This window comes from Mobula birostris, chromosome 7, assembly GCF_030028105.1.
Source record: "Mobula birostris isolate sMobBir1 chromosome 7, sMobBir1.hap1, whole genome shotgun sequence".
In the NCBI taxonomy this organism is placed as follows: domain Eukaryota; kingdom Metazoa; phylum Chordata; class Chondrichthyes; order Myliobatiformes; family Myliobatidae; genus Mobula; species Mobula birostris.
Window position 1 is genome coordinate 27,393,913 of NC_092376.1, and position 27,754 is coordinate 27,421,666.

Sequence of the window (27,754 nt, forward strand, 5' to 3'; positions counted from 1 at the left end):
TATCAAACAAATCATATCTCATAGTCAGAGTTTGTCTGATAACACTCTTGTAAAATTCCTTTAGAAATTTTGCTATTTTATATGGTACAAGTCATTGAGAGTACTTTTGTAGTTGTGAAGGAAAAGTTTTACTGGATAAAATTACATGTGTCACATCTTTTTCTTCCCTGATTCATTGTAATTTATTCCCTGGATAAAAACTATTTTAACATATTTGCTTGTCACCTTTATATCTAATTTCTGATATGCATGAGTAACTTGAATTGTTGGAAATGGATGCAAAGGATAATGTTGCAAATCCAGTTCAGTCCCATTTGGTTATATAGCTTTGGGCAAACTGAAGGTGGCTGCTGTGAAGACATTATACTTACGAAGTCATTGATGTTAATAATCTTTAACAATTTTGTTCAGACCAGATCCAGTTATACTTCCAAACTTTTTTCTTCCACCGAGTCATTTAGAAGCTTCAATGAGAATGCTAAATGTTCCACGGTCGTTCCATACACCAGCAACAAATCCAGTAAGCTTTAATTTTTCCTTTGCATTAGTTATGCTGCTCAAAGGATGCTTTATAATATTTTAACAGCTCAGTTCTTTTAAGTATTTAAAACTTCATATGTAATCAAGGTGGGTTTCCCTGGTTTATACATTAGGTTGTATAAGAACAAGTTCATTTTAACATACCCAAGAACTATCATTGTCTCACATACCTGACTAATAATCAGAAGCACATCCTTTTGTTGAACCTGTTTTCAAATAGTAATAAGCAACATATATACTGTTATTCAAAATCCGAATTAAACAACTGCTGATTGTGCATTTCAGTCAACAGTAGAACATAACAGGCTGTCACAGAAGATAAGGAAAATGTCACTGGCTAGTTTGGAACTCTAGTCACGTACTCATGTAAACATACAATTTTTATTTCAGATGTCGAATGTCTGCAGTATTTTTGATAAATGTTAGCCCTATTATTTAACCCACCTGTATCCATCAAATATAGAAAAATATAAAATTGATGATATTGTTTTCAAATATGAATTAAAATTAGAATATTAATAAAAATAGCATCCAATAGTGCAGAAAATCTAGTCTGGCACCATCAAAATCATTAGCATGTCAGATTAATGGAGTTTTGCTATATATCTTAACCTTTACTGTTTTGCCATTGTGTTGCAGTAATCTTTGTTTTGTTCATGATGATATTGTTCTTTCAAGCGGGTTAAATGTATTTTGTCAAACATGTTGACAAAACAGAACAAAAGTGGTCTGTTGGGCTAGTTTTAATTAACTAAAGAGATCAGAGAGGAATTCTCCATATTTTTATTTATTTAATTGGCTCTCTCAGGAGATTGCATAGTTCTGTTTATAGTGACGATCAGATACAGTGGATTCTGGTTAATTGGAACACATTGGGAGTTGGACGTTTTGGCGCAATCAAGTAGCTGCTACAATTAGCTGAAGTTTTATGGAAATAGTTAAAAAGGTATAAAAGAATGCTATCATTTAACTGAGTAACAAATTATGTATTTAACTGAAATACAGAATTAGAACTCTATTACAGGTGTCCTCTGCTTTTCGAACTTTCGCTTTACGAAACCTCACTGTTACGAAAGACCTACATTAGTACCCTGTTTTCGCTTTCAGAAGGTGTTTTCACTATTACGAAAAAAACCAGCGTGCGATAAAAAGCCGTGCGCGCCCCGAGCAGCCGCTCTCCCCCGGATTCGGAACAGCATTGCTTTAACACGTGTCTGTGAGCAGCCGTTTGCAAGATGAATTCTGAGGTATTGGAAAAGCCTGAAAGAGCTCTTAAGGGTGTTACATTTAGCGTAAAACTAGACATAATTAAGCGTTTTGATCGTGGTGAACGAAGTAAGGACAAAGTGAGTTTGACTTGTGGAAGCTGACGAAGATGATGTTGAAGAGCTTTTGGCATCCCATGACCAAGAACTGATAGATGAAGAGCTGATGCAATTGGAAGAGGAAAGGATAACAATCGAAACCGAATGCAGTAGCAAAATCAGCGTGAAGCCACTGCGTGAGATTTTCACTGCAATGGTAAAGTACGACTTTAATTTTGAAAGGGTACATCGGTTTAGGGGATATTTGCAAGGTGGTTTCAGTCCTTACAAAGAACTGTATGATAGAAAAGTGCACGAGGCTCAGCAGTCAAACAAGCCTTTCACATCAGCCACAGCAGACGATGAACCTCGACCTTCCGACGTCAAGGCGGGCAGTCATAGGAGAAGATGAGTCGCCAGCTCTAATGGAAACAGACGATGAGATGACACCCAGTGTCCCACCACCGCAACACCCAGGCCGCGGACAGTTGCAGTACCAATTCGCGGAGAATGCAGCAGTAGCCAGGAGACACACAGCATATCTTTAAGAAAAAAGCCGAAATAAACATGCTAATTAATTAGGTGCCGCCCCACAGGTAATTGTCGGCCCCGATCAGAGGCGATGCAATCGGCAATCGGCACTGATCTGAGCTGACAATTACGTGTCGGGCAGCACCTAATTAATTAGCGTGTTTATTTCGGCTTCTTTCTTAAAGATGTGCTGTGTGCCTCCCGGCTACCGCTGGACTCCTGCGTGCCTCGCGGCAATGTATCGGTCGGCAGCCTGGAGGGTGGGGGTCACTGCACCACCCAACCTGCAACGACTCAGTCTAATACACCATCATCAGTGTGCTCGGCGCTGTCCCAATTCCGGTAAGTGATACTACACTGTACATACATTATTTCTACTTTATATCGGCTGTGTATTTTTATGTGTTATTTGGTATGATTTGGCAGCTTCATAGCTTAAAGGTTACTGGAGAGCGCTTGCACCGTGTCTCTGCGGAGAGCGCTTGTGTGAGATTTTCTGCTGAGAGTACTTGCGTGAGATTTTCGCTTCAGCGAACAGTGCCGGCAGTGATTGTGGAAAAGTATTTCTACTCTATATAGGCTGTGTATTAATCATATCATTCCTGCTTTTACTGTATGTTACTGTTATTTTAGGTTTTATGTGTTATTTGGCATGATTTGGTAGGTTATTTTTGGGTCTGCGAACGCTCACAAGATTTTCCCATATAAATAAATGGTAATTGCTTCTTCACTTTACAACATTTCGGCTTACGTACTGTTTCATAGGAACGCTCTACCTTCAGATGGCGGGGGAAACCTGTAGTGCTATTGCAGTACTATTAAACATTGTATTAGTTCCAAATAGTTATTAACGGAGCAATTCATCCAGTGTATGCTGTCATGTATGTAGTGTCCAACGAGGGGCAGCACCTCTGGTGAAGGAACATGTCATGTCCATTCTGAGGCAGCTCAATCACCTTTGGTTGCCACCAGACACTCAGCTCTCACTCGTAGCTCCAAGTAGCTTTTTGTACACATTTGTGGCCACACCCCAGTACACCACTTCAATAGGCAGGGTAAACCGGGTGATGAGAGCAGTGGGCCTTATACCCTGGTGAAATAGCGACGTACCTATCTTAGCATGCGAAGTCAATTCTGGCGGACTGGGCATTCCACAACGTTTTGTGGAGTGCGAAGGGCTGATAAAGCACAGAAGAAGTCATGGTTATCCACAGCAACCAAGGAAGACCCCTGTTTCTCCTCATACCACTGGACCCAGAGGTTGCAAGAGTGGACTGTACCATTGTAATGGCTTTTCCACTTTAAAATCTTCCTGCCCAGGCTTCATTGTTATCGTCAGATACAACAGACAACCAACGTGCTGCCATGTTCTTTTGATTGACTATAAATGAACAAAATTGGTGCAGATTGTAGACTGCCTTCATGGAATGTTTTCAACGACTGCATCCTCAAAATCCTCATTTTCTTCGTAGCATTCAAGATGATTCAAGCGGATACGTAGGGTCTTTTAGCGGATACAATAAGGTCTTTTAAGAGACTCCTAGACAGGTACATGGAGCTTAGAAAAATAGAGGGCTATGGGTAACCCTAGGTAATTTCTATGGTAAGGACATGTTCGGCACAGCTTCGTGGGCCAAAGGGCCTGTAGGTTTTCTATGTTTCTATGATTCTCGATACCTTCAAATTCTTCTTAGTTCCTAACTTGTTGAAGTAGTGAAATTGTTTCATTTTCACTCTCAGTTGTTTCTGGCATCTCCAAGCCAGAATGTTTGAAACTGCAGTGAGCAAAACAGTTCTGAATTGTCTTACTGCCATTTTCTCGCCAACTATCAGTGCCATAAATCACTGTTTTTTTTTAACACAAACACATGCAACTGACGCTATTGAAAAACTTCACTCTAAACACAGTGTAGAATCTACTAATGGCCACACAAGTTGATACAACTGATACTAGTTAGAAACTGTTCAGCAACAGTCTTCTGTCCCAATTAAGCATCATGGCATCCCAAATACATAAAAGGACTATTTTCTCAATTAGTTTTTGTTCTTTAAGAGTTGTTCCAATTAAGCAGCTGTTGCAATTAACCAGTGGACCAATTAACCAGAATCCAGGTCAGTTGTGTACATAACTGAATGACCTAAAGGTTCTTTCCCTTTACATTAATTTTCAGAAGTAGAGAAACAAGTTTCTCTTATTCCACCAATCTTACAAAGATTTGGGAAAATATTACTAAACTTAAACTGTTGTTCTCCAGCAAAGTATTTATTTTTAAATTTCCATTTGGATATTTCCTCTTGCAGAAATAAACATGAGAGTATAGAGGATTAGAAAACATGTTTTCAAGAGTAAACTAAAGAAGTGCTCAAAAATAACCTATCATTTTATGCCTCCTGGGCCTTCTTCTGTTACATAGAAAGATTATCAACTATCCTTACATAACTGGTTTTATATTACAATGTTCTGACACACAGTGTTCCATCAATCCTGTTTACTTCATTCTGGCTGCCCTGAAGGCTGCCTGTTGCAATCATCTCATTATGAGATCACTTGAACATGCAGAACATGTAGTTACAAATATGTTGTAAACACTTAGTCTTGTAGGGTTTCTTAAATTTTATACTTAATTGATTCGATATGTACCTGGCAAACTGAATTTAACTTACAATGCTAGGGATATTTCTGGGACAGGGAAGATATGATCATTTATTTCTGATTTATTAGCTGACCTGAGTCATCATTAGTGCTACAGTTGGTGTAAACAAACCTAAACTGTAAAAGAGTGTCTGTTTTATGGTAAAATCAGGTAACAGCATTTATGTGGGCTCCTCTCAACCGTTTGCAGGTGCAACTGTGAGTTCATTGGAGGCACGCAGCAGTAAAACAGCAAAACAACTGATTAAAAAATAGAACATATTAAAATTTTTAGATGGCAGCAAAGCCAGGAAAGAGTTGGCAGTGGTCAGTGTTTCTACTAATTTTTTGTACAATTGCACAGACCACCCATTGCTCTGAGCAGGAAATTTTTACAAGGAGCAAAAACTGTGTAGCACTTTAAATGTTTTTATTTGTAACGTGCATTCTGTAAATATTTAGAATGAAAACTGAAAGATCACATACTTTTGGTTTTATTTATTAATTGAAAGATATAATCAAATTCAATGCAACAAAGAAAATCTTAAACTTTTTCTTGTGTGTCTTTATTACAAATGTGACTGACTTCCACTTGTCAAACGAGAAAATCTGCATATGCTAGATATCCGAGCAACAGACACAAAATGCTGGAGGAACTCAGCAGGACTGGAGAAAAAAAGCTGAGAAGTAGATTTGAAAGGTGGGGGAGAGTGGAGAGAGAAATGCCAGGTGATAGGTGAAACTTGGAGGGAGAGGGATGAAGCAAAGAGCTAGGAAGTTGATTGGTGAAAGAGACAGAAGGCCATGGAAGAAAGAAGGGGGGAGCACAGGAAGACAGGCAAGGACATAACATGAGAAAGGGTTCAAGGGAATGGGAAATGGTGAAGGTGGGGGAGGGGGCGCAGAGGTATTACTAGTAGTTTGAGAAATCGATGTTCATGCCATCAGGTTGGAGGCTACTCAAATGGAATATAAGGTGTTGTTCCTCCAGTCTTAAGTGTGAAAGTGTTGCCTTATCCTGACAGTGGAAGAGGCCATGGATGGACATACCGGAATGGGAATGGGAAGTGGAATTATAATGGGTGGCTGCCGGGAGATCCCGCTTGTTCTGGCAGACGGACTGTAGATGTTTGGCGAAGCAGTCTCCCAATCCACGTCGGGTCTCACCAATATATAAGATGCCACACTGGGAGCACTGAGCACAGTATATGACCCCAACAGACTCACAGGTGAAGTATTACCTCACCTGAAAGGACTGTTTGGGGCCCTGAATGGTAGTGAGGGAGGAGGTGTAGGGGCAGGTGACGTGCCAGGAGGGAGGTCAGTGGGGAGGAACAAATGGACAAGGGAGTCGTGTAGGGAGCTTTCCCAGTGGAAAGCAGGAAGTGGGGAGAGGGAAAGGTGTGTTTGGTGGTGGGATCCAGTTGGAGCTGGTGGAAGTTTCGGAGAATTATGTGCTGGACGCGGAGGCTGGTGGGATGGTAGATGAGGACAAGAGGAACCCTATCCCTGGTAGCGTGACAGGAGGATGGAGTAAGAACAGACATGCGTGAAATGGAAGAGATGCTGCTGAGGGCAAAAAGAGTCCATTGGTTTATAATGGATATTGGTGGATAAACTGTCTCTGGAGATAGAGACAGTGAGATTGAGAAAGGGAAGGGAAGTGTCAGAAATGGACCCAGTGAATTTGAGGGCAGGTTGGAAGTTGGAGGCAAAGTGGATGAAATCGACGAGTTCAACACGGGTGCAGGAAGCAGCACCAATGCAGTCATCAGTGTGGTGTAAGAAAAGTGGGAGGTGGTCACCAGTGTAGACTTAGAACATAGACTTTTCCACTTAGCCGACAAAGAGGCATGCATAGCTGGGACCCATGTGAGTGCCCATGGCTACCCATTTTGTTTGAAGGAAGTGGGGGGACCTAATGGAGAAATTATTTAGAGTGAGGACAAGTTCTGCTAGGTGGAGAAGAGCGGTGGTGGAGGGGAACTGATTGGGAGTGAAACTTGGAGGAAGAGGGATGAAGCAAAGAGCTAGGAAGATGATTGGTGTTTATTATTACAACTTGTAACAGTGTTGTAACTGAAACACTGACAATATAAATACAGTACTTTGAAGCTCTAAAATAGCCTTTCTCAACCTTTTTGCCCTGAAGAAACCTTTGAAATAGTTTTCAGGTCTCAGGAAACACCTGCATAAAAATTATTAAATCTAGAGCTCACTGTTCATTAGCATGATCAGTAAGTTGTAGATATAATAATCCAAAATTAATTGTCAGTGCTCTTTTTGAGTGGAGAATGAGCTTTTAGCCAACCATTGGGGACCTGCAGTAGAAGATGTTGCATAGGGTAGTACCATGCAACAGGTCTATAAGCAGGTTCACTGACACCCCATCCACCTGTCCATTCTGTGGCTGGGAGGAGTCACTGTACAACGCTTATATGGAGTGTGAGAGGTTGAGCCCCTGTTTGAGTATCTGCAGGGGCTGCTGCTCAGGTTCTGGTTGCACTTCAGCCCTGCGCTCCTTATATACAGGCACTCAGTATGAAAGAGGAAGAGTTGATAGGAGGATTTACTGATGAGCTTGCTCCTAGGTCTGTCCAAGATGGCCATTCGCAGGTCTAGGTGGTTGAAGGTCGAAGGCTTTGCCAGGGCTGACTGCCTGCCCCTCTTGTTAGGATGCATTCATGCCCAGCTTTCCTTGGAGAGGTAGAGTGCTGTCACAATGGGTACAGTGGGGGATTTCCAGGAGCTGTGGGCCCTCGGGGAATTGACTGTTTTATAGACCGTGGTAATCTTATTTGAATTTGAATTTATTCACTGTCTTGTATATTGTACTTTGTACTTTGTGTAATTGTGCAAATAAACTTTTATAGTTTTGTTAAAAAAAAGACGGACATTTTTTGTGTCCGTTGTTGCACTAGCGCAGTAAATTACTCAGAAGATTGTAATTCTTCAGCATTAACCTTATCAGAATTGTCCGTAGCCCTAGGCCTCAAATCCTCCTCTTCCATCTCATTCCTCCCCTTCAAAAATTGCCACACTGTACTGTCTTTAGAATGAAAATTTCCCTCCAATTTTCTGCTACGCCAGTAGAGTTTGTTCACTCCTATAAGTCAGTCGGCAGCACATAGGGGAAGTTGGGGGGGTTGTAATTCAGGAGGGAGAGGCTGATATCACAGGACAAGTTGGGCAAGTCCATTCAATGCTCAGAAAACGCACTTCAGGCTCCTCATCAGCCTACCATCCTCCCCTCCGTGCAATACAGCGCTCACCAATTATCAGCCTACTATCCTCTCCTTTGTGCAGTACAGCAATCACAACTTATCAACAGTCTCCCCTACCTCGCGTCAAAAACAGAATGAACACGACCCTACTGTGTACTGCCAAACTGGGCTGAGAGACCTCTGACGAGATTACTAAGGGGTCTGCTCAGTCACTGCCCACTACTGCGAGCACCAGCATCAAATGTTGCACGAAGTTCAAAAAACAATGCTTGTTTTTTAATGACAATCTCTCAGGGAACCCCTAGTGAGCTCTCGTGGAACCCTGGTTGAGAAACCCTGCTGTAAAATGTTTCAAAGTAAAAGTTGTGGTATGTTTATTATTTAGAACAATTAACAGTTAATTGCAGGGTATTACACAATTATATTAACATAGATTTGAAAATTGTATTAGCACAATTTCTAAATTATATTAACGTTATATGAAACAAAATTGCAGCTGTGCAGCAACAAAGGCTGTGTGCATTTTCTTTGGATTCTTTGGCCTACTTCTCCCATACCAATGTTGCCCATTTCCGCTAATCCCATTTGTGCCCACTAGGAGAATATCCTGTCATGTGTGTAAGTATTATGTTTAAGTACCTCTTAAACATAGTAATTGTATCCGATTCCACCACTTCTTCTGGCAACAAATTCCAGATTATCAATATATTTTCAAAATTTTAATAATTTAGTTTGCAGTGACAAAAATGGCATGTGAGAATGTAAAATGGTAATTTGCAATGTAAACAGGCATTTCCTGTATTGTTAAAGGGGCTGAAAATCAAATTGAGGAATGAAAATATAGGTTCCTTCTACACCTTTTCAGATAATAGCTGCTAAATGAGTTTCCTTTGTTGACCCTTGTGCTCCAGCTCTACTCCCCACTTTTCAATGTTCTAACCCCTGTGGCCATCCACCTCCACAACAGGTAGATCACTTTGGATACTGTTGGGGACAGGGGGTGGGTTTGACCTAACAGAGAAAAGTCACAGTAGTCAGGTCTCTGGCACTGAGTCTATGACTCAGAAGGGAAGTAGGGCAAAGAAGCACACTGCAGTGATAGGGGATTCATTAGTTAGGGGAATGGAAAGGAAGTTCTGTGGGTGAGAACAAGATTCCCGAATAGTATGTTGCCTCCTGGGTGCCAGGGTCTGGGACATTTCAGATCCAATCCTCAGCATTCGTAAGTGGGTGGGTAAACAGCTAGAGGTCATGATTTATGTAGATACCAGTGACATGGGTAGGATGAATGACGAGGCTCTGCATAAAAATTTCAGGGAGTTAGGTGCTAAGTTAAAGCACAAGACCGCCAGGGTTGTGATCTCAGGATTTCTACCTGTGCCACATGCTAGAGAGGCCAGAAATAGGAAGATTATACATTTTAACAATCCTGTAAGGAGTTGGTGTAGGAGGAAGACATAAGATTTTTGAATCATTGGGCTCTCTTTCAGGGAAGGTGGGACCTGTACAGAAGGGACAGTTTGCACCTGGAGGGGGACTAACATCCTAGTGGGAAGGTTTGTTAATGCTGCACAGTGGGGTTTAAACTAGAATTGCAGGGGAATGGGAGCAGTTATTGGAGAGGTTGTGGAGCAAATGTTGGTAAGACCTCAGACAAGGTCTGGAATCAAAAAGTTGAGCATGGTGCAACTGGTGTCCTGAGCTGTATATATTTCAATGCAAGAACTATCATAGGAAAGACGGATAAGCCCAGGACATGGATAAACACCTGAAATTATAACATTGTAGCCATCAGTGAGACTTGGTTATAGGAGGGGCAGGACTGGCAGCTCAATGTTCTGAGTTTCCGCTGTTTTAAACGTGATAGAGCAGGAGGAAATAAAGGAGAAGTGGCATTACTAGTTAGGGAAAATGTCACGGCAGTTCTCCATCAGGACAGACTGGAGAATTCGACTAGGGAGGTATTATAGGTGGAAATGAAAAATAAGAAAGGTATGATCATGTTAATGGGCCTATATTACAGACCACCCAATAGTCTTAGGGATTTAGAGGAACAAATATGTCAAGAGATCACAGACTGTTTCAAGAAACAGAAGGTTGTTACAGTAGGTGATTTTAACTTTCCAAATATAACTATTTGGATACATAGACTAATTAAGAATAGTCAGCATGGCTTTGTGAGTGGTAGGTCATGTCTAACCAATATTATAGAGTTTTTCAAGGAAGTTAGCAGGAAGTGGATGAAGGCAAGGAATGGATGCTGCCTGCATGGAATTTAGTAAGGCATTTGACAAGGTTCCACATGGGAGGCTGGTCAAGAAGGCTCAGTGGCTTGGCATACAGGATGAAGTAGTAAATTGGATTGGACATTGACTTTGTGGGAGAAGCCGGAGAGTGGTAGTAAAGGGTAGCCTCTTGACTGGAGGCCTGTGGCTAGTAATGTGCCACAGGGATTGGGGCTGGGTCCTTTGTTGTTTGTCATCTGTATCAATAATGTGGTTAACTGATCAGCAAATTTGTGGATGGCACCAAGATTGGGGGCATAGCGGACAGTGAGGAAGGCTATTGTGGCTTGCAAAGGGATCTGCATCAGCTGGAAAAATGGACTGAAAAATGACAGATGGAATTTAATGCAGACAAGTGCGAGGTTTGAACTTTGGTAGGACTAACCAGTGTAGGTCTTACACAGGAGTGTGGTTGAACAAAGGGATCTGGGAATACAGGTCCATAATTCGTTGACAGTGGTGTTGCAGGTAGATAGGGTTGTTAAGAAAGCTTTTGGCATATTGGTATTCATAAATCAATGTATTGAGTACAGAAGATGAGATGTTATCTTGAAGTTCTATAAGACGTTGGTGAGGCCTAATTTGGAGTATTGTGTGCAGTTTTGGTCACCTACCTACAGGGAATGATGTAAACAGGGTTGAAAGAGTGCAGAGAAAGTTTACAAGGATGTTGCTGGGTCTGGAGGACCTGAGTTATAAGGAAATATTGAGTAGGACTGTATTCTTTAAAACATAGAAGATTCCGAGGAGATTTGATAGAGGTATACAAAGTTATGAGGAGTATAGATAGGATAAATGCAAGCAGGCTTTTTCCACTGAGTTTAGGTGGGACTGCAACCAGAGATCATGGGTTAAGGATGAAAGTTGGGAATTTTAAGGGGAACATGAGGGTAAACTTCTTCACTCAGAGTGTCGTGAGAGAGTGGAATGACCTGCCAGCACAAGTGGTGCATGCAAGTCGATTTCAGCATTTAAGAGAAGTTCGGATGGGTACAAGAATAGTGGCAATATGGAGCGCTATGGTCCTGATGCAGCTTGATGGGTGTAGGCAGTTTAAGTGGTTTGCCATGGACTAGATGGGCCAAGAGGCCTGTTTCTGTGCTGTACTTCTCTATGACTCTAACATTACTCACTTTTTCTTCCTAATTTGTTTTCTTTGCTGCCTCATCTCTTATCCTTCTCTGTTCCTGCTTGTAATTCTGTGTATTCACATTGGCAAAACTTGTCAGACCATTTTAAAATAAATATTTTAATCCAGTCTAACACAACACACACAAAATGCTGGAGGAACTCAGCAAGCTAGGCAGCATATTTGGAAAAGAGTTAACGATTCGGAATGAGACCCTTCATCAGGACTGGAAAGGAAGGGGGAAGGAGTCAAGTGTTTTCTTGTGTTTGTGTTTAATCCAGTCCTCTCCTCCACCTATAATCCTTTTCTTGCAAGAACTTCAATTTTCTCACACCAACCCATCTATCCACTGATACCTTTTGAACTTATCCTGAGCTACATTGAAGAAGACCTATTGCAGTGCAAAAATACTGAATTATATTAGATAAGCAACCAATGTGCCAAATACATTTTGATCAATGACTGAAGTATAAGATCCTGGTGTTATTGGAAGTTATGAGTGATCAGAGTACAATATTTCCATTATGTTTAAAGTTCTGTTTGTAACTTGATCATCCTTAAAACTGGTAAATTAAAAATGCATATGATACTCGTATTTAAATTGTTGCCATTTATAAACAATGCAAAAAATGCATTTCTGAACATTTTAATAAAAATGTTCAAATAAGCAATAAAGTGGCAATGCTGAACTCAATCAGCTGGTCTTTAAACAATTCTCATGTCAGACGTGGATTTGTCTGACAGTTGCTGCTCCCAGTCAACATCCCTTAGCTCTTCTTGTAATTTTCCCTCTCTCAGCTTAGTACCCTGTCTCTATCACATATATAGCAACAAAACCCCAGAACATTTAGTTACCAGTCCTGCCCCTCATACACCATGGTTTCTCTGATGGCAAACATCATAATTCCTAGTACTGATCCAGGTTGTAAGTTCATCCTCCTTACCCATAAGGCTTCTAACGTTGGAATGAACACATTACAGCCCATCAGTCCCACCATGTTTCTTAGCTTGCCCCTTGCTATTCTTCCTTCCTTGTGTGTCATTACATCTTTCTTGCCCTCAACCCAACCAGTTGTTGCTCTGCTGCTATGATTCCCATCCTGCACCATTCCAGTAGAAATCCTCCCATGTAGCACCAGCAAACCTCCCAGTGTGGATATCAGTTCACTTCCAATTCAAAGGCAAACCATCTTGTTTGTACAGGTCCCATCTGCCTGGAGGAGAGGTCAATAATCCATAAAACTGAACCCCTCCCTCCTTCACCAATTCCTCGGCCAAATATTTCTGATTTAGATCTTTAGTTCGCTATTGAGCAATTGTTTTCACCCAGGGAAGAAATTGTAGCACTGCATTCAGTGTCAGTGCCCTGAACTGGATGAGGAGGAGGGAGAATAGGGTAAAGTTCAGTTTAATTATGATGCCTTTTACAGTTGCATTATCTTTTGTCACCTTCAGTCTAATCTTATTCTTAAAGAATATCAAAGTGTGCCATCAAGGGCTGCAGGTGAAACTGAAACCCAGATTTCTACTTTGATACAAATCAGAGATGATGGAATAATTTTTATGTATTCACCCAGTATCAGCAGACAAATTCCACTCAATCCAATGCAAATGTTACACTTTTATTCAGTGACTGGTATCTCTTTTTATTCCATTCATAATTGAAATAATTTGTTACCAATCAAGCTTAGGTTGTCCATAATTTGGACAGGAGAATATCCCTTAATAATTTAGTTTCGTAGACTCTATAGGCAACACATAGATATACCCACAGTTAAAGCCAGTTCCAGCCAGATCTGTTGAAATGTCATTAGCTGTTATGATGGTACAAGACAAAAATTTAAGTGCAGTCAGCTGATTGTGAAGTATTAGAAGGGAACAAAATCCCAAGTGCTGACAACTTGCTAGTTTCTGTTCTCATTAATTGGAGGCGTCATTAATACTGTTCCTAAAACTAGTTGCATTTACAATAAACAGTTGCACCAAGATTTATTTTAAAATCCTTTAGAAGCTTCAGAAATTGATCAAACATCTTCAGCTGCAAGTTTGTTTTGGACCAAGCTCTACAAAAAGTACATTTTGAACACATCATATTTCATTGTGTACAGTCAATAATTTGAACATTTTGCTTTTTTAAGTGGGGTTTGGGTTAGGATTACATTTTTTCGTAAGTTTGCATTATAAATATCATTTAACCTCACAGTTTCCCTATTTTGTAACAGTTATGCTTCAATGTGCATTTGAACAAGGCGCGACTGCGCAAGCGCTTGTAGGTCGGACCGTAAGGTGAGGCTGGACTACACCTGACAAACCGAGTTAGGGAACTGGAGCTGGATGAATTTCGGATCATTCGGGAGGCAGAGGCAGAAATAGACAGGAGTTACAGGGAGATAGTCACCCCTAAGAGTCAGGAGACAGGTAGCTGGGTGACTGTCAGAAGAGGGAAGGGGAATAGACAGAATGAGCATAGCACCCCTGTGGCCGTTCCCACCAATAATAAATACATTGTTTTGGATACTGTTGATGGGGACGACCTACCAGGGACAAGTTGCAGTGGTTGCGTCTCTGGCACCGAGATGGGACCCTCAACTCAGAAGGGAAGGAGGGAAAAGAGGAGAGCAGTAGTGATAGGGGATTTGATAGTTAGGGGGACAGATAAGAGGTTCTATGGAAGAGATCGAGAATCCCGGATGGTCTATTGCCTCCCTGGTGCCAAGGTCCGCGATATCTCGCATCGAGTTCACGGTATTCTCAAGAGGGAGGGTGAGCAGCCAGATGTCGTGGTCCATGTAGGGACCAATGACATGGGTAGGAAGTGTGAGGAGATCCTGAAAGGTGAGTTTAGGGAGTTAGGTGCCAAGTTAAAGGACAGGACCTCCAGGATAGCAATCTCAGGATTGCTGCCAGTGCCACATGCAGGCGGGTTTAGAAATAGTAAGATAGCGCAGATCAACACGTGGCTGAAGATATGGTGCAGGAGGGAGAGCTTCAGATTTATAGATAATTGGGCAGTTTTCCAGGGAGGGTGGGACCTGTTCCAGCGGGACGGTTTACATCTGAACTGGAGGGGAACAAATATTCTTGCAGGTAGGTTTGCTAGAGAGGCTCCGGTGGATTTAAACTAGATACGGCGGGGGGGGGGGGGGGGGGGGGCGGAGAGGAAACAGAGTGTAGGAACAGATGCAGGGGAGAAGGAAGATAAAGAAAATAGTAAAGTTGTTTGCACCGTTAGTGATAAACAGAGAGTAAGAGGTGGAAAGTTTCTTAAATGCATTTATTTTAATGCTAGGAGCATTATAAGAAAGGTGGATGAGCTTAAGGCATGGATTGATACCTGGAAGTATGATGTGGTAGCTATTAGTGAAACATGGTTACAGGAGGGGTGTGGTTGGCAACTAAATATTCCTGGATTTAATTGCTTCAGGTGTGATAGAATCGGAGGGACAAGAGGGAGAAGTGTTGCATTGTTTGTCAGAGAAAATATTACAGCAGTGCTCTGGCAGGATAGATTAGAGGGCTCATCTAGGGAGGCTATTTGGGTGGAATTGAGGAATGGGAAAGGTGTAGTAACACTTTTGGGGGTGTATTATAGACCACCAAATGGGGAGCGAGAATTGGAGGAACAAATTTGTAAGGAGATAGCAGGTATTTGTAGTAAGCACAAGGTTGTGATTGTGGGAGATTTTAATTTTCCACACGTAGACTGGGAAGCCCATACTGTAAAAGGGCTGGATGGTTTGGAGTTTGTAAAATGTGTGCAGGATAATTTCTTGCAGCAATACATAGAGATACCAACTAGAGAAGGGGCAGTGTTGTATCTCCTGTTAGGGAATGAGATAGGTCAGGTGACAGAGGTTTGTGTTGGGGAGCACTTTGGGTCCAGTGATCACAATGCCATTAGTTTCAATATAATTATGAAGAAGGATAGGTCTGGACCCAGGGTTAAGATTTTTGATTGGAGAAAGGCTAACTTTGAGGTGATGCGAAAGGATTTAGAAGGAGTGGATTGGGACAATTTGTTTTATGGGAAGAATGTAATAGAGAAATGGAGGTCATTTAAAGGTGAAATTTTGAGGGTACAAAATCTTTATGTTCTTGTTAGGTTGAAAGGAAAGGTTAAAAGTTTGAGAGAGCCATGGTTTTCAAGGGATATTGGAAACTTGGTTTGGAAAAAGAGAGATATCTACAATAAATATAGGAAGCATGGAGTAAATGAGGTGCTTGAGGAATATAAAGAATGTAAAAAGAATCTTAAGAAAGAAATTAGAAAAGCTAGAAGAAGATATGAGGTTGCTTTGGCAAGTAAGGTAAAAATGAATCCCAAGGGTTTCTACAGTTATATTAATGGCAAAAAGATAGTGAGGGATAAAATTGGTCCCTTAGAGAATCAGAGTGGACAGCTATGTGTGGAGCCAAAAGAGATGGGGGAGATTCTGAACAATTTCTTTTCTTCGGTATTCACTAAGGAGAAGGATATTGAATTGTGTAAGATAAGGCTAACAGGTAGGGTTGTTATGGAAACTATGATGATTAAAGAAGAGGAAGTACTGGCGCTTTTAAGGAATATAAAAGTGGGTAAGTCTCCGGGTCCTGACAGGATATTCCCTAGGACCTTGAGGGAAATTAGTGTGGAAATAGCAGGGGCTCTGACAGAAATCTTTCAAATGTCATTAGAAACGGGGATGGTGCTGGAGGATTGGCATATTGCTCATGTGGTTCCATTGTTTAAAAAGGGTTCTAAGAGTGAACCTAGCAATCATCGGCCTGTGAGTTTGACGTCAGTGGTGGGTAAATTGATGGTAAGTATTCTTAGAGATGGTATATATAATTATCTGGATAGACAGGGTCTGATTAGGAACAGTCAACATGGATTTGTGCATAAAAGGTCATGTTTGACAAATCTTATTAAATTTTTTGAAGAGGTTACTGGGAAAGTTGACGAGGGTAAAGCAGTGGATGTTGTCTATATGGACTTCAGTAAGGCCTTTGACAAGGTTCCACACGGAAAGTTAGTCAGGAAGGTTCAATCGTTAGGTATTAATATTGAAGTAGTAAAATGGATTCAGCAGTGGCTGGATGGGAGACGCCAGAGAGTAGTGGTGGATAACTGTTTGTCAGATTGGAGGCCGGTGACTAGTGGTGTGCCTCAGAGATCTGTACTGGGTCCAATGTTGTTTGTCATATACATTAATGATCTTGTTGAAGGGGTAGTAAATTGGATGAATAAGTATGCAGATGATACTAAGATAGGTGGAGTTGTGGATAATGAAGTAGGTTTTCAAAGCTTGTAGAAACATTTAGGCCAGTTAGAAGAGTGGGCTGAAAGATGGCAGGTGGAGTTTAATGCTGATAAATGTGAGGTGCTACATTTTGGTAGGACTAATCAAAATAGGACATATGTGGTAAATGGTAGGGCATTGAAGAATGCAGTAGAACAGAGGGATCTAGGAATAATGGTGCATAGTTCCCTGAAAGTGGAATCTCATGTGGATAGGGTGGTGAAGAAAGCTTTTGGTATGCTGGCCTTTACTAATCAGAGCATTGAGTATAGGAGTTGGGATGTAATGTTGAAATTGTACAAGGCATTAGTAAGGCCAGATTTGGAGTATTGTGTACAGTTTTGGTCACCAAATTATAGGAAAGATGTCAACAAAATAGAGAGAGTACAGAGAAGATTTACTAGAATGTTACCTGGGTTTCATCACCTAAGTTACAGAGAAAGGTTGAACAAGTTGGGTCTTTATTCCTTGGAACGTAGAAGGTTGAGGGGGGACTTGATAGAGGTATTTAAAATTATGAGGGGGATAGATAGAGTTGACGTGAATAGGCTTTTTCCATTGAGAGTGGGGGAGATTCAAACAAGAGGACATGAGTTGAGAGTTAAAGGGCAAAAGTTTAGGGGTAACATGAGGAGGAAATGTCTTTACTCAGAGAGTGGTAGCTGTGTGGAACGAGCTTCCAGCAGAAGTGGTTGAGGCAGGTTTGATGTTGTCATTTAAAGTAATTTAGGACAGCTATATGGACAGGAAAGGAATGGAGTGTTATGGGCTGAGTGCAGGTCGGTGGGAATAGGTGTGAGTAAGAGTTTGGCATGGACTAGAAGGGCCGAAATGGCCTGTTTTCATGCTGTAATTGTTATATGGTCATATGGTTCTGTAGATGTGTAATGGAGACTATATTGACTGATTGCATCGCAGCCTGGTATGGAAACACCAATGCCCTTGAACAGAAACTCCCAACAAAAAGTAGTGGATGTGGCCGAGTCCATCACGGGTAAAGCCTTACCTACTATTGAGCATACCTACACGAAGCATTGTTGCAGGAAAGCAGCATCCATCATCGGGGATCCCCATCATCTAGGGCATGCTCCTTTCTTGCTGGTGCCATCAGGAAGAAGGTACAGGAGCCTCAGGTTTTACACTACCAGGTCCAGGAACAGTTATTACCCCTCAGTCATCAGGCTCTCAAAGGGGATAACTTCACTCAACTTCACTTGCCCCATTGTTGAAATGTTCCCACAACCTATGGACTCACTTTAAAGGGCTCTTCATCTCATGTTCTCGATATTTATTTATTTATTGTTTGTTTGTTTTCTTCATGTATTTGCATAGTTTGTTGTCTTTTGCACACTGGTTGAACGTCCAAGTTGGTACAGTGTTTTATTGATTCTATTATGGATTTATTAAGTATGCCTGCAAGAAAATGAATCTCAGGATTGTATCTGGTGATAGACATGTAATTTAATAATAAATTTACTTTGAACTTTGAACCTGCCCAAGTACCTTTGACTTAATTTCATCTCAGATGATTTCCTCTCATCATTTCCTCTTTATTGTCAAAGAGCAATGATATCATTAATTTTTCCCACCCTGATTCCTACCCAAACTCCACACAATATCTGTGTTTTTTTGTCTCTTCTTGATTTCAAGTATAAAGTCTGTTTCTTTCTCAGCAGATACTGTTTGACCTGCTTAGTATTTCCCGCTTTTCTTTTTTTGGAATTGGAATTGGTTTATCATTGTCACAAGTACTGAGATACAGTGAAAAGCTTAACTGTTCCTATAGATAGGATATGCGGTGGCATGGTAGCGTGGCAGTTTGCAAAATGCATTAAAGTACCGGCTATAAAATTGGGGTTCTATTCCGAATAAGTCAGGAATGTGTACATTCTTCCTGTGACTGCGTAGGTTTCCTTCAGGTGCTCCAGTTTCCTCCCTCATTCCAAACATGTGCATTTAGGGTTAGTGAGTTGTGGGCATGTTGTGTTGATGCCGGAAGCATGCTGACACTTGCAGCCTGCTCAGCACAGTCCCAGCTGATTTGATTTGATGCAAACAATGCATTTACATGTGACAAATAAAGCACATCTAAAATTGTGTTAATCTTAAAATCATTACGCAGTACTTTGAGGTAGAACAGCAGGGTAGAAGTTGTCCTTAAGCCTAGTAGTATGTATCTTCAGGGTTTTGTGTCTTCTGCCTGATGGAAGAGGGGAGAAGAGAGAACAGCCAGGATGGGTGAGGTCTTTGATTATGTTGGCAGCTTTACTGATGCTGTGAAAAATAAAGACAGAGTGCATAGAGGGGAGGCTGCATTCCATGAGGCGTTGAGCTATGTCCACAACACTCTGTAGTTTATATTTTGTTTATATTTCAGAATTACTTCAAACATGCCACTGCCACCCTATGTGTCCAAGGGGAACTGGCTAATTGGAAAAAGGATCTAGTGCTTTCCTGGCATATATGATGGATGAACTCTTTGCAGCTTTCAGCTGGGTACAGGTATCAATTTTAACCGACTTTTCAAAGACAAATTCTGCCATCTTCATCGGGGATAATAGTTGGGCATGTCTAGTCCAGTGGTATTTATACCTCCGTTGTCCATCCCTCCTGATCCAATCATGTTTCTGCAGCATATATTGGCCAGATGGGACGCATGGTGGAAACCTGCATCAAGGAGTGCGGAATGTGTATCCATTTGGGTTTGCTGCAGAAATCGGCAGTAACAGAACATTGCATTGGATGGTACAAAGCGCCAACGGCTTTTGGAGCTACCTGGTGAAGGAAGCCATTGAAATAAAAATAGAGAAAAATAACTTTTAACAGACAAAAGTCTCACTCTTGTGTAAGAACTGGAATTTGATTGTAAACAAGATGGGAAAGTGGAAACCTGAATGGACGAGAACTAACCAATCAGGAGGGACAGACGACAGGGGTATAAATACCACTGGAATAGACATGCCCAGTCAACGTCCCTGATGAACATGGCAAGAGTTGTAATTGATGTGTCAGTTAAAATTGATACTAGTTCCCAGCTAGAAGCCTGAAAAGAGTTTTTCATGGTTAATTGTATCTAAAATTGGCATAGTGATAGGAGGCAGAGGGTAGTGGTGGAAGGATTTTTTTTAAATTAGTGGTCTTTTTTGTTAGAAGTTTGACAGAATTCATGTATATGGTTGAATGACAATGAACATGAAGTTGAATTTGTAGCTAGTCATATACCGCAGGGACTTCTTATGTTTGTGACATATATTAATGAATTGAATGTGCATGTAATAGTTATGATTAGGAATTTAGTGGAATATGTAAAAAATGGGGTTCTGGGTAGCAAGGATCATTGTCTAAGGGGACATAGAACATTACAACACTGTACAGACCTTTTGGCCCACAATTTTATGCCAACCTTTCAACCTGCTCTAAGATCAATCTAACCCTTACCTCCCACATAGCCCTCCATTTTTCTTTCATCTGCGTGCCTGTCTAAGGGTCTCTTAAATGTCCCTAATGTATCTGCCGCCACTTCAACAGCTGGCAGTGTGTTCCATGCAGCCACTAATCTGTTTGTAAAAATAAAAACTCACCTCTGACATCCTCCCTACACTGTGCTCCAGTCACCTTAAATTCTGCCTCCTTGTCTTAGCCATTTCTGCCCTGATAAAGTGGGATGTACATCAGATGGAAAGTTAGGGGAGCATTCGATTTTGGAATTTAACCCCAGGGTTTGACGTTATGCATTTTGAGAAATCAAATGAGGGAATGGAAAGGCATGAAGGAAAGTAGATGGACGCATCCGCAGGTCTCAGTCTTCAAGTCTACAGATGAATGAAAGTGACAACAAAGATAGATGGAGTGGTGAAGAAGGTATGTGGCATGCTTGTGTTCATAGGTTGGGGTATAGAATATGAGCATTGGGACTTCATGTTGCAACTGTACATAACTCTGGTTAGACTATATTTGGCATATTGTGTGCAATTCTGTGTTCCACACTAAAGGAGAGATGTGACGATGCTGGAGAAAGTGCAGAGGAGATTCACCAGGATGTTACCTGGATTAGAGGACGATAGTTATGGAGTCATAGAGTGGTACAGCTCAGAAACAGTCCCTTAAGCCCATCTAGTCCATGCTGAACTTATTCTGCCTTGTCCTATCAACCCGCACCTGGACCATAGCCCTTCATATTCCTCTTGTCCATATACTTATCCAAACTTATCTTAAATATTAACATCTAACCTGCATCCACCACTTCCACTGGCAGCACATTCCACACTCACACCACCCTCTGAGTGAAAAAGTTCCCTTTCAGTTCCTGCTTAAATATTTCACCCTTAGTAGTAGTGCCTCCAGTACTAGTATGACCTCAGTGGAAAAAAAACGTGCTTTCCCTAACCATATCTATACTGCTTGTAACTTGGTATAACCTCTATCAAGTCTCCTCTCAGTCCCCTACACTCAAGGGAATAAAGTTCTAACCTTTCCCTGTAACTCAGATCTTCCAGTTCCAAAAACATCCTTGTAAATTTCTCTGCACTCTTTCAGTCTTATTGATGTCTTTCCTGTAGGTAGGTGACCAGAACTGCACACAATACTCCAAATTTGGTCTCATCAACACTGTATACAACTTCAACATAACATCCCATCTCCTGTACCCCGTACTTTGATTTATGAAGGCCAACGTCCAAAAGCTCTCCATACAGCTCAGTTCACTTTGGGTAAAACCCTCCCCACTATTGAGCACATCTCAATGGAGCATTGTCTCAGGAAAGCAGCAACAATCATCAGGGACTCACACCACCAGCTTCAGGAACAGTTATTGCCCCACAACCATTAGGCTCTTGAACCAGAGGAGATAACTTCACTCGTCCCATATCTGAACTGTTCCCACAAGCTATGGACTGACTTTCAAGGACTTTTCATCTTATGTTCTTGTTATTTATTATTATTATTCTTTCTTTTTCTTTTGTATTTGCACAGTTTGTTGTCTTTTGCACACTGATTGTCCTTTTGGGTGCAGTTTTCATTGATTCTATTATGGTTATTGTATTACTGAGTATGCCCACAAGAAAACAAATCTCAGAGTTGTATATGGTGACATATACTGTATATACTTTGATAATAAGTTTACTTTGAATTTATCTACCTGTCGCATAGTTATGGGAAAAGATTGAATAGACTAGGCTTGTTTTCACTGGAATGAAGGAGACTGAATGACATAAGTATTATGATTATGATTGCAGTTGTCAGGGCATAAGGTGAGAAGAAAGTTTAAAGAGGATCTGATGGATAAGGGTTTTTTTGAGAACTGGAACACACTCTCAAAGAAGGTGGTGGCATCAGATACACTTACAATTTTTAAGAGATCTTCAGACAGGCTCTTAATTAGGAAATATATAGAAGGATATACCCTAAGTAGATTAATATAGATAGGCATGGACATGATTAAACATGAGGACAGTTGTGCTTTTTGACTTTCAGCATATTTCAAAGGATAAATCAAGGTATCTGTCTCATTAGAGATTCTGTAGAAGCTGGAAATCCAGATTAACACGGAATGCTGGAGGAACCCGGCAGGTCAGTAGCATCTAAGGTGAAGAAGGATCTCAGCGTGAAACGCAGCTGTTTATTTCTCTCCATTGATGCCGACTGACCTGCTGAGTTCTTCCAGCATTTGTGTATGTTACTCATAGTATCTATCCCTGTTTTCAAATAAGCAATAATGTTTGCTGTTTGACCAACCTGTGACCAGTTCCCTGTTCCTATATCCATACTTTACCAGCTCTCAGGTCCCAGGGTTTCAGTTGGGCACTAATATTCTATCCTAAATGTACATTTGTGGCGCCCATCCTAATTACTGTCACTAGAACAGTGAGTTCTGTTCTAATCCACATTTTCAACCAAAATATCCCAGTTCTACGTGACTAAGATTTTTGACGTGCATCAACTTTATGTAAAAATCGCGGCAGTATTTAAAAATTTGCCCCACAGTCAAATTATACTATTTAACAAAGCCTCTCCAATGTTTATACTTCCCTCTTTCCACCCCGCCACTAACTCATCACAAATCTTGTTGGAACAGTAAGATTTTTATTCCCACTTGATAAAAATGGTTCCAGTTCTCAAGGCATCTCAAACTAAAAGGTCATATTATTGTATTTTAGTCTCTCCATTGCCACCTTAGCCAATCTACAAAGTCTTATCCCTGCAGCTGTTTTGTGTACTATGCCCCGGCAGAATTCTTCTCAGCCCTTCCCTTAATTCAAATGAGTTGGTTTAATTAAAATAAGAATTGGAAAGGTGGTAGGCACCCATTGGTAATACAGTATTGCCTAGTTCATCAGTAGAAAAAGCCCTCCCCAACATTGAGCACAGCTACAAACAACACGGACCGGCTGGTGGTGTTGTGGGATCAGCACTGGACTTCAAGATAGATGGTACTGAGTTCAAACCCAGCCAGTTTCCAACCTGGGCAGCAGCAGTATCTGTGTGGAAGAAAGGCCTGGCAATCTACTTCCGTATCTTGCCAGAAAACCCCATGGTCCATGAGGTCACAGAGTCAGCTTTGACTTAACAACTGAACAACAAAACAAACAACACTGCCACAAGAAAACAGCATCCAAAAATCAAAGACCACCACCACCCCCCCCCCCCCCGCCCCCTCCAGGCCATGCTGCCTTCTCAGCGCTGTCATTGGGAAGGAGTTACAGGAGCCTTACGTCCCACACCACCAGGTTCGGGAACAGTTGAACCAGCATGAATAACAACATTCACAACCTGTGGACTCACTTTTAAGGACTCTACAATAATCTTCTCAGTAATATGTATTTACTTTTTTTTGTATTTGCAGTTTGTCTGTTGCACATTGGTTTAGTTTTTCATTGACTCTACTGTATTTCTTCGTTGAATGCCTGCAAGCAAATTCATTCTAATGTAATTTATGGTGATGTATACCAGCGTATTTTGATAATAAATGCACTTTTAATTTTGCTTGAGCTACTACCTTATTTGCTCATGAGTATGTGTGAAATAGACCATGAAAATGATTTCCCCTTTGACTGAATTCAGAATAGCATCTGCATTGCAAACAGCATTGACCTGTTTTTCTTGAAACTATTAGCCACATACCAGATATTACTTTGTCCAGTGGCCAAATCAGAGGAGGATAGCCAACCCCTAATCATGCTGTAAAACAGTAATTCTTGCCTTCCAGAACACTGGGGATTGAGTATGTGGAACTTTCACAAGAATCTATCTGCATTTGAAGCTAAGATACACAACTTTAAAATTAAAATGTAAGGGATCCCACTGCATAGTTATGGCTTGTCATCAAGATTATTTACTAGAGGTCATAATACAGTGTACTAGAATGCTTAGAACATGGATTGTGTAGTGCTTTCTTCTCAGTACCATGTATTGAATTGAATGAATTGACTTTGTTTCTTACATCCTTCATGTACATGAGGAGTAAAAATCTTTACATTACATCTTTGTCTAAATGTGCAATGTGCAATTTATAGTAATTTATATTAAATAATATGTGCAACCGGACAGTCGATATAGCTTAGAAATACAGTTGTATCAGCGTGAATTAATCAGTCTGATGGCCTGGCTGAAGAAGCTGTCCCAGAGCCTGTTGGTCCTGGCTTTTATGCTGAGGTACCGTTTCCCAGATAGTAGCAGCTGTAACAGTTTGTGGTTGGGGTGACTTGGGTCCCCAATAATCCTTCGGGCCCTTTTTACGCACCTGTCTCTGTAAATGTCCTGAATATTTGGAAGTTCACATCTACAGGTGCACTGGGCTGTCCACACTACTCTCTGCAGAGTCCTGCGATTGAGGGAAGTACAGTTCCCATACCAGGCAATGATGCAGCCAGTCAGGATGCTGTCGATTGTGCCCTGTAGGAAGTCCTTAGGATTTAGGGACTCATGCCAAACTTCTTCAACCATCTGTGGTGAAAGAGATGAGACTGTTGTGCTTTTTTTCACCACACAGCTGGTATGTACAGACCATTTGAGATCCTTGGTGATGTGTATGGCAGGAACTTAAAGCTGTTCACCCTCTCAACCCTAGATCCAATGATCCAAATAGATCTTAGCAGTAAATTTTACAATTGCGCAAGTGATTGTTTCCAGCTGAAATTACAGCAGGTACTTCCAGTTGTGAAATATGTTTATACTATTAATATCTTCCTAGCATAAATACACATCTTATGAAATGAATTGGAGATCCCAGCTCCCAGAAGTAAAAACATACTTTAACAGGCCAAGAAAAACGCATTTATCATTGAAGTAGCGTGTAAGACATCATCTGACGTGGGGATCTTCCACAAGGGAGCACAAAGCTTATGCGCATATTCATTGCACATTGCTCTTGCACATACCAAGGTACTCAGACTTCTCTGATTAATATGTAGTTTTTGGAGAATGTAATGATAAAACAATGTTATGTAATGATCATCCCACAGATAGCTGTGTGTGGCTCAGTGCGGCATGTGATTCAGGGTGGGTGCCTGACCTTGATCTATGTTGCACTGAAGTGTACCCCCCCCCCCCATGGAACTACAGGTGCCATGGGGATTGCAGGCAACAGTCTTTTTGTTTGAGTGCAGTGCAGCAAAGTGGCAGAAGTTGGGACCCAAGAAGATCCGGATATACACTTTATGAGCCAGAAAAGATGCTAAAACTCTTGCTTAGATGTTTATAAACCAATTTCTTGATCTCTTTGTTGGGATGTGATATGGTACTTGTACTATATGCAGTAATATTTGAGTGTATCAAAGGAAGATGCAATCTAATTTCTGGTCAAGTATTCCAGGTTTTTTCTTTCTATATTCTGTACCTTCAGTTTTTTTTCCCCCAATAGATGGACATATTCTTGCTTGTAAGAATGGAATTAGATAGCATTATTCTGATCTGATTGTAATAGCAATTTAACAAATAATTTTGTCTTTGGGAAGATATTTGAAAGATAAAAAAACAGATTGGCTTTGTCACATGTACATCAAAATATACAGTGAAATGTGTCGGTTGTGTCAAGGATGTGCTGGGGGCAGCTTGCAACTGTAAATTGCCTCTGTTGGTTTTGTATTCACCTTTCAAATATGTTTCCTAACTTACTTTTTTCCAGAATGAATTTCCAAATCTGACAAGAGCTTCTCGACAGAGCAATCGACAAAAGTTAACTTCAAAGGTGTTATCTAAAGAAGAAACTGAAAGAATTGCAAAGATTTTTGCAGGGCACTTTACAGAAAAAAGCTGAGATGATCTTTTTAATCAATAATGCTTTAAAAGCCTGTGTACTTCACACCCAAAAATCAGTGAGTCTCCAAGTAAATTCATCTAGTAGTTAATGGTTTATGTGACTATTAAGCTGTATAGTATCTGGACCTGAACGGTGAGAACTGTAAGACTGATTACCCTACTCTTCAGTTCCTTTGCTGCTGGGAAAAAAACATAGTTCATTCATGTCTATAGTTATCAGATACTGTTCCTTATTTATTCAGAACATTTAGTGCATTCAGTCCTTTCTTCAAAATACACAAAGCAGAAATTAAAGTTTTGAGTTTGCTTCCAAGCCTTGGCATTATCCACTGACATTTACACTGTTTGCTTCACAGCAGTATAAGTCCTATGCACAGCATCCAAAATGGGAGGTTATAGGGCATTGAAGAACACTCAGTATACATTTGCAAGATGGTATCTTTTCCATATTCTGTACGACATAAAATATTGAAGTGATACACCGGCAACATGCTTCATTACAATGTTTTCATTGCTCATTTATAAGAAAATTATTTTTCAAATAGACCAGTTCACATGATCCATTTAAATGACACAAATTACTGAAGCAGTTTATTGTCACCTAACAACTGAAGGTTAATGAATATTCTTCTCAAGTCAGAACAATGTTGGCTATAGGGGTTTCTGATACTTGAGCTAGGAGTGATCCCATTCTTCGATTACGGTATATGTAATTGTAGCTGAACACTCAGCATAGGAGGATTTTGTTACAAATCTGATACCATTCAGTTAATCTGGTGTGAAGCAAAGAGAAGAGACTGTTTTTGAGAATAATGCTGTATGCTGGTCAGAGGTGTGTAGTGAAGAAATGTCATAATCCAATACCCAGTCTTGGTTCTTAGATATGCAGCGCAGTCAGGTCATGTGAACCAATGAGGTAGATCTTAAATGGGAGCAGTTTCTTCAAACTACTTACTTGCTTGCATATTACTTTGGAACTACACTATCTTTGGTAATATGGTTATGTTGGGCCAATAACACACAAAAATTGGACCAGTGGTAAACTGTCAGTGTTTTTTTTTAATATAACAAGATTCACTGTGATGATGTGAGAATCTAAAAGTACTGCAGACAGGAAATACCGTAGGGCAGGGTATACATGTGGTTAAAGGGTTGCATTAGTTATAATGCCGTTGAATGTATTTTTGTATTGGTATGAAATAAGTTAAATCTTGTATTTTAATATTTGTATCAGACAGAATTATGTTTATCAAAACAAAATTGCCATTTGATAATAAATTATTTTTAATGTATTACAATAGTTTTCATTTGTGATGGGTTTGGGGCTATACATAATTCTGGTGAATTTTCTCTCCTATCAGGGGAAAAACAGTTGGAATATCTTGCTGCAGCAAATTGTGATATGTTAATAATATAACAGCTTGTATTGCAGTAGCCACGATCTAATATGTTTTCATAGGTCCTTTCTACTGCTGTTATATAACACTAGTTAACAGTTTTATTGATATATTAAGGAATGTATTTAAACCTGTTGAAAATTAGCCTTGAGAAAATGGTAGTAAATTGCCATCTTGA

The 27,754-nt window shown here is 40.6% G+C and overlaps 1 protein-coding gene and 1 long non-coding RNA gene across 3 annotated transcripts in view; one reads left to right on the forward strand and one right to left on the reverse strand.

Annotated features, from left to right (window-relative positions):
• The window catches only part of LOC140200069 (uncharacterized), an 89,375-nt gene extending 88,562 nt beyond the window's left edge, over positions 1 to 813 (reverse strand). Inside the window, exon 1 of the long non-coding RNA XR_011886553.1 lies at positions 711 to 813. This is a non-coding gene — a long non-coding RNA (uncharacterized lncRNA). The remainder of the gene's footprint in view (positions 1 to 710) is intronic.
• The window catches only part of c2cd3 (C2 domain containing 3 centriole elongation regulator), a 165,806-nt gene extending 138,335 nt beyond the window's left edge, over positions 1 to 27,471 (forward strand). The window contains exons 32-33 of one of the 2 annotated variants that reach the window (XM_072262790.1): positions 412 to 520; positions 26,046 to 27,471. In XM_072262790.1, coding sequence (XP_072118891.1) covers positions 412 to 520; positions 26,046 to 26,177 — 241 coding nt within the window. In that variant the 3' untranslated portion in view covers positions 26,178 to 27,471. Of the gene's footprint in view, positions 1 to 411; positions 521 to 1,647; positions 2,360 to 26,045 lie in introns of those variants that run through there. The other variant, XM_072262791.1, reaches the window with a different exon arrangement.
• Positions 27,472 to 27,754: the final 283 nt, after the last annotated feature.